Source organism: Phocoena sinus, chromosome 3, assembly GCF_008692025.1.
Source record: "Phocoena sinus isolate mPhoSin1 chromosome 3, mPhoSin1.pri, whole genome shotgun sequence".
Lineage (NCBI taxonomy): Eukaryota > Metazoa > Chordata > Mammalia > Artiodactyla > Phocoenidae > Phocoena > Phocoena sinus.
In genome coordinates, this window is record NC_045765.1 from 52,261,522 (window position 1) to 52,275,598 (window position 14,077).

General features: G+C 43.3%; 1 protein-coding gene across 10 annotated transcripts in view; it reads right to left on the reverse strand.

Moving 5' to 3' along the window:
- The window catches only part of ARHGAP26 (Rho GTPase activating protein 26), a 519,366-nt gene that overhangs the window by 71,031 nt on the left and 434,258 nt on the right, over nucleotides 1-14,077 (reverse strand). For all 10 annotated transcript variants that reach the window (XR_004349277.1, XR_004349278.1, XR_004349276.1 and 7 more), the window contains one exon: nucleotides 7,134-7,287. Coding sequence is in view for 6 of the 10 variants with exons in the window: in XM_032627452.1 (XP_032483343.1) it covers nucleotides 7,134-7,287 (154 nt within the window). In the remaining 4 variants the exon portion in view is untranslated. The remainder of the gene's footprint in view (nucleotides 1-7,133; nucleotides 7,288-14,077) is intronic.

Consider the following 14,077-nt stretch of genomic DNA (forward strand, 5'->3'; position numbering starts at 1 on the left):
TCTAACAGGAAAGATCCTCTTCCCACACAGCAAACTGACTCAACCACAGAGGAAAACTTCCTCTTTCAAATCCCTGCATCCCAAAGAATGAAAAAACAAAGATCACTGGAGCAAAATCATAGCTGCCTGTTTGGGTGTAACTCTTTTGGCATAAAATAGCACTTAGATGGTAAAATTACTTTAAAAAATATGCCATTAGTTATCAGTTGTCTAATGCCTTTTATTCCTTTAGTGATTCATTTGGTCCCAATAAATAACAGCTAGGCATGCAGCTTATCAGGTACCCCATGGGATGTGGAGGTTCCCACATGTCTCAGGAACAGGCTTGCCTACCCCAGCTGGTCTAGGTTTAAGGTGGGGCAGAACCTGACTCTACAGAAGTCCCCTTCTTTTCACTGATACTCAAAGACTGACCTGACAGAGAGCTCCAGGCTACCAAGATAGTAAGCCTGTGCGGAGAGATGAGCAGAACAGCCTGGGACATCTCTCTGCACCTGAAAAATACACACCAGGGTTGACGGAATAGAGGGAGAGAACGGATGGTGTGGAAGAGGGCCTCTGAGTCATTACCGGTAACTGCCATTCACAGTGCTGTACATGTAAATGATATGACAAAGGTGATCTCATTTAACTGTCACAACACATTTTTGTGGAGGGTATGATGACCCCATTTTACAGATGAAGAAACGGAGGCAGAAAGTCCTAAAGTAACTTGCCTCCTTCCCCTCCAAATCTGTACCTCCTTTACTCTATGTTGGTTTTCTCCACGGAACTTCTCAACGTTTGATATTTGAGATACTGATACGTTACCTTACTAGAATATAAAATCAATGAGCGCAGAAACTCTAATCTTTCTATCACTCTATCTTCAGCACTCAGAATAACACCTGGCCCACAGTCAGTGTTCAACAATATTTGTTGAGTGAATTTTGACTGAATAAGCAAAACAGAAGTAAAGTTTTAGAGATCTCTCTCCAGGCAAGCTTTCCCCAGGTTTCAGATGAGAGCCGCTGAATCAAATGCAGCAGGAGCCAACACTGCTTCAGAGAAACAACTCTGCCTGGAAGCAGGCCTTGTTTATCCTCTGAATTCCAGGCACTGTTCTCTTGCCGCCTCTCACTGGCCACAAAAACCAGAGAGGATGGTTGACTCTGGCAGAATTTGAAGGCGTCTGGCATGCACACATCTTTTAGGTAACCAGAAATAACGTGGAAACGCATGTGTGTGTGTGTTAAGCGGAAAGGATGAGAAAAATTAGTTTTATTGATGGGGCTACTGGGCAGTGAGTTATTTTTTAGGGGTGGGGACCACTTAGGCAGAGAGAACTCCAAGGCTGGGTTCCTCCATTGCTGGAATCATCCTCTGCTCTCCTGGCCTTCTTTCAATCCTAACAAGCCCCTCCATTCCTACCCCAGCGGTTTGAAAAAAGCATTCCCCTGGTCGGTTTTAATTTGGGGGAATTACTGCAGTATCTTAAGTCCCTAGTGGGATGTCCCCTGACTTCTTTCTCAGCATTTGTTTACTTCCTCCTTAAAAATCACTATCTCCCAGAAAAGCAATGGATGGCACGAGGCCATCTCTGTTGGTCACTGGGAGAGGAGAGAGAGACTTATTTCTGCAGTCCTTTGTAAGCACCCAGTGAATGACCTCCGTTCTTAGAGACAGGTCAGCCCCACTCCTTCCACCACCGGGAGCGGGCATTGGGCACGTTCAGGGGCATGTTCAGGGCCAAGGAAGAGCACCAGCCAGTCGATGGTGCCAGGATTAAAACCTAGGGCTTCCTGCTTTCCATGCCTCAGCCATCAGCTATGGGTTTTGTTTTGTTTCTGAACTTCTTAGAATCTCATTTATGAGTCATTTTCTTTCAAAGAAGATTCTGAAAATGGAAAGGCTAATCTCCACGTGCCACTATGCTACAGTGAGAATCTTCCATACCTGACCCAGGCAGCCCAGTGCCATCCCAAGGAAGTTGCCCATGACTCTGACTTGTGTTAGTTAACTATTGCTGAAAAAACTGGCCTAAATTCAGGGGCTTAAAACAACCACAATGTATTCTTTTTCATGAATCTGTGGGGGTAATTGGGCAGCTTTTCTGTTGGTCTTTCCTGGACTCACTCATGTGGCTGCATTAGCTGACCGGTGGCCTGGGCACTGGGCTTGGCTGGGACAGCGGGCTTCCTCTCTCTAACAGTCCTTCATCCTCAAGGAGGCTAGGCTGTACTTTTTACACGGTGGCTGGGATCCAAGAGGAGATGGGAGGCTGCAAGGCCTTGTGGCCTGGGCTTGGAAGTCATATAATGATCAAATCAAGTCAGAGGGTAAAGTCCGGCCTAGATTCAAGGACTCCACCTCTTAATGGGAGGGGCTGCAAAGATTCTTTGGCCGTATTTAATTTATCACAGGCCTTGGAGACAGAAAAGAGAGAAGATAGTGACTAAAGAGTATCATCTGTTACCAAGCAACATATGAATTTAGTGTGGCCAAATCTTTTAACTTTTCAGAAGAAGCTGGAAATCTAGATTAAAAAAAAATTTACTAATAGACTACTTTCTAGAGCAGTTTTAGGTTTACAGAAAAATTGCTCAAAATAACTTAGAGTTTTCATATAACTCTCCCCTTTCCCTAGGTTTCCCCTATCATTAACACCTTTCATTAGTGTGGTACGTTTATTGCCACTGATGAACCAATACTGATACATTATTATTATTGCTATTATTATTAACTAAAGTCCACAGTTTACATTAGGATTCACTCTTTCTTTTCTATGGGTTTTATGGATTTTGACAAATGCATAATGTCTTGCATTATGCATTTAGTAATATCTACTATTAGGATATCATACAGAAGAGTGTCACTGTCCTAAAAATGCCCTGTGTCCTTCCTGCCCACTAATCTTTTTACAGATTCTATAGTTTTGCCTTTTCCAGAATGTCATATAGTTGGTATCATACCATACTGCAGTGTTTTCAGAGTGGCTTTCTTCTCTTAGCAGTATGCATTTATGGTTCATCCATGTCTTTTCATGCCTTGATAGCTCATTTCCTTATATCACCAAATAATATTCCATTGTCTGGACGTGCCACAGTTTGGTTATCCATTCACCTGCTGAAGAACAACTTGGCTGCTTCCAAGTTTGGGCAATTATGAATAGGCAGGATTTTGTGGGCCTAAGCTTTCAACTCATTTGGGTAAACACCTAAGAGTGTGATCGCTCGATGGTTTTTGTTTTTTTTTGTTTTGTTTTTTTTTGCGGTATGCGGGCCTCTCACTGTTGTGGCCTCTCCGGTTGCGGAGCACAGGTTCCGGACGCGCAGGCTCAGCGGCCACGGCTCACAGGCCCAGCTGCTCCGCGGCATGTGGGATACTCCTGGAACGGGGCACGAACCCGTGTCCCCTGCATCGGCAGGCGGACTCCCAACCATCGCGCCACCAGGGAAGCCCCTTTGCTCAGCCTCTAACTGGGTGGTTTGTTTACCTACTGTTGAATTTTAAGAGTTCTTTATATATTTAGTATACTGGTCCTTTGTCAGATACGTGTTTTGCAAATACTTTTTCCTAGTCTGTGGCTTGGCTTTTCATTCTCTTAATAATGTCGTTCCCAGAGTAGAAGCTTTTAGCCTAAATGAAGTCCAACTTACCAATTTTTTCTTTCATGGATTATGCTTTTGGTGTTTCTTTAAACAGTCATTGCCAAACCCAAAGACACCTAGATTTTCTCCTATGTTGTCTTCTAGAAATTTTATAGTTTTGCATTTTACATTTAGGTCTATGGTCCATTTTGAGTTAATTTTTGTGAATGCTGTAAGGTCTGTGTCTAAATTCATTATTTTGTGTGTGTGTGTGTGTGTGTGTGTGTGTGTGTGTGTGTGTGTGTGTGTCTAGTGGTTCCAGCATGAAATCTGGATTTTTGTGTGAAGTGACCTGATCTTAACGGTTTGTTCAATTTTTTTTTTTTTGGTGGTTGTGGTGGGGGAAAAACTAAGTTCCCCCTCCCCCAACACACACGTCTGTAGACTGTTTTTCTCCATCCTGGATTATCTCTGCCTCTCTCATCCCCTTACCTGAAATGCTCTTCATCCACCCATATCATCTTACCTGGTGCCCACCTCACATTTCATCTACGCCACTTTTCCCGACACTGACTGGTTTGTGTACCTAACAGATACCCAGTTAAGAGTTGTTGAACTCTAAATGCAATTCTGAGCTCTAAGCCCCATTTAGCACTGCCATTTACCACCATTTTTCCTCCTCAGCCAGAGTGTAAACTCCCGGGGAGGCCAGGAATCCTCTTTTTCTCCTTTACCCCAGGTAGCTCAGCAGAGGTCTGAGCATAAACCAGGTCAGCAATATTTGCTGACCATTTTAGATGAGCTAAACTTTGGTCTCGTCTCACCAAGTGTCCTCTGATCTTTAGGAGAGACAGCAACCTCAAGAGGTCCAGCTGAGGACCTGCCAAAGATAGGATCCCTGCAGCCTTGCCCTGGCAGGCCTGAAAAGGTGGCATCTCTGATTCTGATGCCTGATTTAGCATTATATCCACACGAACAAGAGGACCTTCATCTCCTTGGAGAATTAGAAAAGATTTACAAAGGAGACAGCAAAATGTGGCCTCCAAAGTACCAAGGGATGCTGAGTCACAAACAAATTTCTTTCATTATGATTGTTATGTGGTCAGAAGGATCATTCCAGTCATTATGAAAACAATGAAAAACAAATGAATGAAATAAAAAGAACAGACAGTTTTCTGGTGACTGGTTTCCCCACGCTGTGCCTAATTTACAGTCAAGGTAACGGTAATCCCCCACCCCTCGACTTGGTCTTGTGTTTTCATCTGCGTCATTAAGTGTCCCCATTCAAGGAGCGTTGTGCACCTCCAAGTGAACAACAACGGAAGGAATGAAAGGGTCCAGGACCGAGGCTGAGACCCAAGTGGTCTCGGCTGGTTGCAACTGAGTCCCAGCACCATGGCAGAGGGTGCCTCAGAATTCACTGACTCAGGGAAGTATTGTGGCTTCCATTTGCCGGGATGACCTCTCATCCATCTGTTGGTGGTCCAATCCCAGGCCAGGCCAATCCCAGGCAGAATAAATCTGGCAGGCACAAAGTGGGCAACAACATCTCCTGGCCCTGGGTTTCAGAAATGGGTGGAGAACCAGCTACAGAGTGTTTAGGGCTGCTGGCATGGCCCTCATCAGGTCCGTAGCAAACGCTGGTGTCAGCACTGCTTCCACCTCAAGAGCAGCCCTCCTGGAGCTCAAGACTTCCAGGTATCAGTTAGCTATTCACTGGGCTTGGAAGACAACAGTCTTGCGGGAAACACACCAACATTCCTACCTCCCATCCTCCACCAGAGGCAAACAAGTGGACTGTTCCTGGCCTCATCATCCCTTCCTTGGGAAAGCCCCCCAAACATACACCAGGTAGGGATACATCTGGTGGATGGGCGTGAAGCAGGCAAAGTGCCCCCCAGTGTTTTATGTAAAACAAATCACATCTAGATAACTGAAAAATAAAAAATCCCAAGCCCCCTCCTCCATGACCTGTTTAAAAGACCAAACCCCCCATTTCCACAAAGCTGCCAAAGTAGCCTCTTTGGACACACTGTACTCAATGGTGCCTTGGGGGGCTCCCAGCCCCCAGCAGCTGAAAACAAAGATTAAAGGCCACTAGTTGGTGCCGCCGGCTAAAATCAGGGAGTGTTAAGCAACCTGGGCTAGAAATTCAACCTTGCTCCTTCTGAGCAACAAATAATTCCAGCAACTGCAAGGAAAACGGCTCTGGGAGTACCCTGGAGAGCCATCCATCAAGGAAGGGAGGCTCCACACGCAAGTCTGGCCATGGAGAACCAGAAAGGACTCAGTGCCCGCAAGCTGAACAGGTTAAATTATTTTGAGCATTTGAGGCTAGTTCTTGGTAAAAAAAAAACCACACATCATCTACCTGATAACAGGTCATTACATTTCTTGCATATCAAGGTAGGACTTAAAGCTGCCAACAATTAAAAAGAGACCTGATTTTTCTCAATGTACAATTCCATCTTACACTGTTGCTGCATTTTCTAAGTGCCTCATATCCATTTTAGAGTCATTTTTCCTTCCAAACCTTAATATCCCTTAGTCCCTTCTAAGGCAAAAATTGTTAGACCCATTTTGCAGATCTGTAACTATGTTAGCAAGATAGAATGGCGGAGCGCGATCATGCAACCACAGCAGGGAGAGGGGCAGGAAAAGGTTCTGACATCCTGGGGCCTCACCAAGAGAAACAACTGTCCTGAAGGCAATTTGTGGCTGAACCTCAAACTATTTTCACCAGAGAAAGGCAAAGTCAACTCTGTTCTTCCTGAGTCTTATACAACTGTGGCTGGAGAGTCCAGCTATTTTGTCATGGCCTCACATTCTTTATGCAAAGGCTCTAGTGGACGAGATTTATGGGGTGGTCCGAAGAAGCAGGCTAAGTAATGTGGGATGTAACCACAAAAGAGAACTTTCTGGCCCAAGCAGAGTAGATCTAGTTTCCGTGGAGGGTGGGACAACCGGCCTCAAAACTGCCTGTCTCAGCTGTGGGTGCTCAACACCCAAGAATGAAGCAACAGAGGTTCTTCTTTAGAGAATTTATTTGCTCTGTGATCACGGTCATGTTAAGGTTTGAGGAGTTGAAGACTCACAGAGCACCCGGGAGCTATTTTCTCTGGAAGTGGACACAGAGATAGCACTGAACATACTCAACATAATCAGGGAGAAGGGAAACTGTGACAACACAAATGAGTGAAGCAGACTTAGCTACAAATCTACTGGGCTACTACAGTGCCCGGATGTTTGTAAAACTAAAAGAAATTGCTTTTCATGCCCAGCAGCCAGCACAGGCAATGAGCCATCACCAAAGCCATCTCAGCAGGATGGTAAATCAAACATCACCAAGGCCAAGAAGCAGTATGTTAAGAATAATGATTCCCCTTTGAGATGATGATGCTTAAAAAATCCAAAACAAACTTAGCCAAGCTTCCAAGTTGAGGGAGAAGGTTTAAATCAGGTTCATGGGACAATACTCAAAGTCAGACGGGGCCAGACAGCACATTCTGGGCAGAATGGCTGACCAAGGGCTCCCTGTGGCCAGCAGCCCGACGTCATACTTACAGTGAGTTGGGCCGGGTGGGTTTGAGCACATCCAGGTCTGGGTCACTGGAGTTCATGTTGGGCTGTAAGCTGCTGCTAGAATTAAGGACGCTGTATGCGTTTGATGAGACGACAGATTCCAAACTGGAGTCGATGAGGCTGTTTCTCTGTTCCTCTGGGGGAAGAAAAGGCCACAAACTCCATATTAATATTATTCCATAGGGAGAGTCTGCTCCTACCTATACCAAAGTTTACAGATAAAGAGATTAGATGGAGCTCTCTGGTGCCAATGAAGCTATGAAAAGGACATAGGAAAGGATAAGAATTACAAGTGGGAAAGGAAGAGCCCAAGAGTAACAGGTGACTTGAAACTTTAGAGCAAAACTCCGTCCTCCGCTTGACAGCAAAACTCCGTCCTCCGCTTGACAGGACACATCTCCCTTGACAGACGGGACACATCTCCCTTGACAGACAGGACACATCTCCCTTGACAGGACACATCTCCCCTTTCATATGACCAGCCTTTTCCTAAGAGTGGCCCCACCACCGCACCACGAATTGTGTCTTCTTTGGACTGGCAGATGGTCAGAACAGAGAGAGCCTTCAAAGCCCCCTTACAATCAATCATATCCTCTTGGTTTGGTGACATTCACCCTTTATTCTAAAACTCCTGCCCCCAGCATGGTCTTACTTGCCTAAGCCATGTCCTACCTTTGACCCTATAGTACCATGCCATAAAATATCTACTCTTTGGACAGCCACTTCCTTATGGCTCTGCAGTCTAAACCCCTAACCACTCCCCAGATAGACTCTTCTGGGTTGCTTCTAGCTCCACGTATTTGATGTTGAGCTTCCAGTTAATTCTTTGATCAATAGATCTGTAAGGACTACAGAGTAGTCTGCATATACAAAACTGAGTCCATGTTCCAAGCAGTCACATTAGTGCTTGGAGAATATTACCAAGTCAGAAGGGAGAAAACCTGAGTTCCCACCACTGACTGGCTGTATGGAGTCAGGGAATATTCCTTGACTCTCTGTTTCTTGGTTAATGCAGCTATAAAATGGGGAGCATGAGAAATGCCTTACACAGCTCAGGGAGCTGTCATGAGGATCAAGTGGGATCACATGCAAGAATGCGTTTTGTAAGCTTCAGAACCTTGCTCAAAGAAAAGAACTTTCTGTTTCTTCACATCTTTAAAAACTTGGAACCATGCACTGAAGAAAACATTGTGGGGATGATTTAGCCAAATGGCATGGGCACCACTGCTGCAGCAAAACATTAGAGACATATAATGTCATTTTTCCACATTCCTTACAGATACACCATATTGGAATCAACCGATGTTTTGGGCAATCAGTTTACGTATCAAGAAATGTCACGTCTGGGTTAATCCTCACTGGACCTTTCTGAAATGAGCCAGAGGTATACCATATCCCTAAGAAGAAGACTAGGCTCGCTGATATGGTAGTTTAGAGGTCAAGAAGTGAACTCAGCTCTCTTTAGGCAATAAAAGGGGTGAGGCCATGATAAAAAATACTCTTCCCTTGCACTACTCATGTATGTAAAAATATAATATGCTTATGAAATGATGTTAGAGTAATCTTCACATTAGGTACACACATACAGAAACACACAAACATACATGTATACACCAATACCACCTAGTATCTTGGCAAATTCTCAAAGCCATGTTTGAAGCCCTACGGAACACTTAAAAACCCCGTGAGGCTTGTGGGAGATTCCTGAACTCTAATTAGGTTTTGAAAAAAGTAGATTATTGATTCCTGAGGTTTAGAACTATTCATATTTCAAAAGCTTGAGTTCCAAAGAGAAACAACAAAGAAAGAGAAATCAAAAGAGTTACATTGAGCCAAGATGTAGAAGGACTAACAGGGCCTGCAAATGGGTACTTGCTACCAGGAAAAAAAACAACTCTAAAATTACATAATTAGAGGATCATTGAGGGAATGGACATGCCATTTATCAGTATGAATCAGTATAAGTAAAATTTTCCTTTGCACAAAATACTCATATCAAGACTCCTGAAAAAGTGTGAGGAGCCCAAGACTACCTTCATTCCAAGGGGAGTAAAGATGACACTTCTTTGGGGCTCAGTGGAGATGTATTCTGCTTCATATGGGAGGAGAGATGAAGAGTTTTATTAACTCTGGTTTGAGGCCAAGTTCGCAGGACATAATAATCTGAATTCATAGGAAATAGAAGAGTATAACTAAAGCTCATATTTCTCTGTGATTACATTTACTTGTCCATGAGAGGGTTATAATTCTATGAATTAAAAATAATGTCATACGAAAAGAATATCAGCTTTTCTAAAATATTATCAGGACTTTTTTTTTCTGCCTTATTATGCATTAGAAAAACAGAGTATCTGAAATGAAACCTTCTTCGATTTTCATTTTTTCAATAAATATTTATTGAGCTCCTCCTGGGTAACAAACCCTGACCTCAGACAGCAGATTCTGACACTAATTCGTTGGTATCTTAATCAGATGTATACTAGAGTATTGATTAACTTGCACATATTCACTTGTTCATATGTCTACCTTTCTCAGTAGACTATAAGCAACCTAAGGTTGGGCATGTGACAGACAACACTTTGAAATCACAATTAAAAAAAAAATTATATAAAGATGCTTTGCTTTATAAAATATTTTATCAGAATCCTAATATTCATAAAAAGATCTGATTCTAAAAAATGGACTTAGGTAAAAGTTTTAAGAACATATCTCCCGTTACAGTATTATAGACTGGGTCTCTCCACGAGCTAATGAGGAAGGCTGTAGCATGTGGAACATGATATTTGTTTTTTCTTTTTTTTTCTTGTTTACTTAAAAAAATTTTTTATATTGGGGGGCTTCCCTGGTGGCACAGTGGTTGAGAGTCCACCTGCCGATGCGGGGGACACGGGTTCATTTCCCGGTCCGGGAAGATCCCACACGCCGCGGAGCGGCTGGGCCCGTGAGCCATGGCCGCTGAGCCTGCGCGTCCGGAGCCTGTGCTCCGCAACCGGAGAGGCCACAACAGTGAGAGGCCCGCGTACCGCAAAAAAAAAAAATTTATATTGGGGTATAGTTGATTTACAATGTTGTGTTAGTTTCAGGTGTACAGCAAAGTGAGTCAGTTACACATATACATATATCTATTCTTTTTCAGATTCTTTTCCCATGTAGGTTATTACAGAATATTAAGTAGAGTTCCCTGTGCTATACAGTGGGCCCCTGTCGATTATCTATTTTATGTATAGTAGTGTGTGTTAATCCCAAACTCCCGTAAACCCACAACAGAACGAGGATATGGGCGGATAATGAGGACTCGACTGTCCCTGGACTGGCAAAGTCAACAGAATAAAACAGATGGCTACACCCAAACTGAGCCTGAGGATTTCCAGTATTCATTTACTGGAGGACACAGAATTCTTTTTTCAAACAATAAATTCTTTTTGAGATTATATTTTGACTTATATTTAGATATCTAGGACCTGTCACATATGGTGTAACCTACAACAAAACAACAACAGAAACAAAAGATCAGGGAAAGGAGTTTTTTGTCCAAAGAGAAAATGCCAAAAAATTAATCATAATATTCCATAGTTTTGCAGACAAGATGGCCAAAGACGCAGACTCTTTACTGATATCCCTCCATGGGCCATATGATAAGGAAATCTGGAAACCTGGCACTCTCTGACTACAAGATCACTACAGTTTTCTTTGACAGGAGACCTCACGTAATGAGACTGAGAGCTTCTAAGTGGACAGATGTCTAAGCTGAAATGCTGATGATCCTTCCAGCGGGTGAGTAGGAAGGTGATTATTCCAGAGAAGGAGTGGGGAGTGAAATCAATAGCAAATCAAATGTTTAGTGGTTAAGGCAAACTATACTATGACAAATTCTACAGCATTTGCAATCCGTTAAGAAATAAAGAGAAAATGATTCACCAATGTCACTCAAAACAGGAGGACTTTTGTCAGGTGGGCAAATGAATGCTTGCTCCTGACAGAAAAACAGAATGAGAACAGGCAGCCTAAAAGATTTTCTTTTTTTTTTTTTAATTAACCAAATCATTGAAATACAGAGCTGGACTTCTCTGAGTCACTGATGATTCAAACCAGCTCTGGCATCCGCATCAGAAGGTGTAAGAAGGACCGATGGCAATTATATTGCTGAAGAAAAAAAAATTACAGGCTAGTGGGCTGAAAAAGGAAAACAACAACCAGCTACGAGTCAAACTGACAAGATCAAATGGCCAAAACAGAAAGAATGCCCCCAATGCAAGAGTCTTCTGGAACTGGTTGAAGGCAGTGAGAATGCTTGCTTTCCTCAGGCATGTTTGTCCACAAGAATCTCTCTTCATATTAGTCACAGAAAACAAGAGCCCAGAAACAAAGAAATGATAAAATAAAAGCCCAAACAATTGTAAACATGCATGGGTAACACGTTGGATGCTTTCATGAACATGTGTTCTCCAAGGAGTGACAAGCTGGATGTGGACTTGGTCCTTAAAAACACACACTACCGAAGGGCAGGGCCACGTCTGCCCTCACAGACTACATCAAGCATCCATGACGATGACCGGTGAGTCAGTGTCAGCTCATACATTCCTGGTGCCCAGGCCGTGCACAGTAGAGAGATTAGAGCTCCACAACAGTCATGACATACATAATAAACATAAATAAGGCAACACAAACCATCAGAATGTATTCTGTTAGCACACAGGAGGCAGTTTTGTGTGATTGAATTTTTCAGGTGCTTCGGGCAGGGACCACTAATGTCCTTGAAACCAAAGTACTAGTTACAGTGGGCAGAGTCTGTGTTTTTTTTGTACAAATCAGGAGCGGAAAAACATGAGTATGCAACCAAATCACTGCAACTAAAAAAAGCAACCGCAGAATAATTTTGGTGATATTGTACTTGTTCTGGGGGTTGCCATGGAAATCTGGGAGCTAAGCTCCATCACTTTCCATATTTACCAAGTGATTCCCGCTCGCTCCGATGACAAGCGTGCCACATACAAGACACAGGGTCTCTTGATCACAGAACTCAGAGGCGAGGCCAGGAACGCACATGCCAAATCCGCCTGGCTCGGCAGGCCTGAACACGTCTGGCCCACTGAATACTCAGAGCTGGAGGGTAAATAGGAAACATAGACCTTCGACGCCACTTTGAGGGAGGTTTCTCACCATGCACAGAAGTCTGTCATCATAGAGGCTGATATCTCAGCTCTCCATGAGGTCTCAGACGAAAGATCTCAGAAAGAAGATCTTTAACAGCAGCTCCTGACGCCTCACAGAGCCCAAAGGAGGGAACTCACTCTCCACATGATCAACCAGGAAGAAAAGGGAATCTCGCAAGACAGATGGAGGTTCTGCAGAGACCCAGGGCGTTATACCAAAAATATTAAAAGCAAAACGTTTTGCAAAAGCAAAACGCCCAGAGGCTTTCCCGGGCTATGGTGGAACGAGAGGTGTACTTTCTCCTGCTTGTTAAAGTTTTGCAATGAAGCCTGTAATGTATCATCTTGACAAGACAATGATAATAGCATAGCAGCTTAATGAATTTTGCAATAAAAAATGAGTGCACAGCAATTTCTGAGTTTACCATCTCTGGGAAACACCCAAGTACACAGGAAGCTTGGAATCAGACTTTCTAAAGCAATTTTTCTCCTCTGTAGCTTTTGCTGCTGATAAGGGTGGCGTGCCAAGCCCCACTAAAATCTGAGCTGGTCTGCTTTCATGCTGACCCAGCCTCAGTCCCTACGATAAAAATAATCTGAAGAAGTAGTTTGGGCAGCATATTTGAGCACATGAAAATAGGCTGGGCAATGTTTTAAAAAATAATCTTAAAATGTAGTTGGGGCAATGATGGACTAAACAGGGAGGTGATGAGTGAAAAATGTGGTCAACGTTGTTTGGACCCTAGATGCAGGACAAGATATCACAACTTCTGGCAGGTTGTCTTCAGCAAAACCACCACTGATTTTGGTCCCCTGTGGACTGACTGACATTCTCTCCCCATGGTGCCCATAATAACCCTCTGCATTGCAAAGGGAAAGAATGCCAATGAAAATGGAGTGCATGAGAGAATGGGGAAGTCACTGTGGCTGGCCCAGGACGGAAGTGATTCGCTGGGATGAGACATGGAGGTACAAGGGGAGCCTCTCCTGAAACAGCATTTCAAAAACCACGGCGTAGGAACGCACCTCTAATTAATGGCTGGACAGGGAACTGAATGGTCACAGTTAAGCAGACACTCTGCTACTCACAACATAGCCCTCTTTCTTCCCTGAGAACTTACTTTTCAGGAGGGACAGTCTCCCTTTAGTCTATGGTTCCCCGGTATCTGAGGAAGCCTACATACAGACTGCTTACACCACTGCTCACGAGAAAGAAGAAAATGATATATTTACTTATTTTTATGCCATGACTCATTGCAAAATGGGTTTGAGATAGTAAATGAAGTGTATGATTAGAGAGTTTTGTTTTTATCACGTAAAAATTAGGCAATACATAATAAATATGCATTCCTCTCCAACTGAAAAGTACAGAATAGCATACAAATAATCTAGATGTATTTTGGTGTGTAAAAGCCCAGTTGTTTTTCTATACGTAGAAACAGACACATATTTTTTTCTTTTAACATGGTGGGATTACATAATGCCTAATGCTATAATACCTGTTTTACATAGTGATAATGCCAGAGATGAGAGGCTGGAATATGCTCTTTTTTATTTAATGATCTACCTTGAACTTTTCTCCTGCCATGAGCTTTCCACAGCATCATTTTTTAAGGGCCACATCAACTATGCGGTTCTCACTCACACATGGTAACCATACATAATTAAGATAAGAACTACATTACACCTTACAGTCTGTGTGACAACAGGAATCCCTGTGGATAAACATGTCGTCTGCCAAAACAAACAGGTGTGTCCAGAGCGCCCAGGATC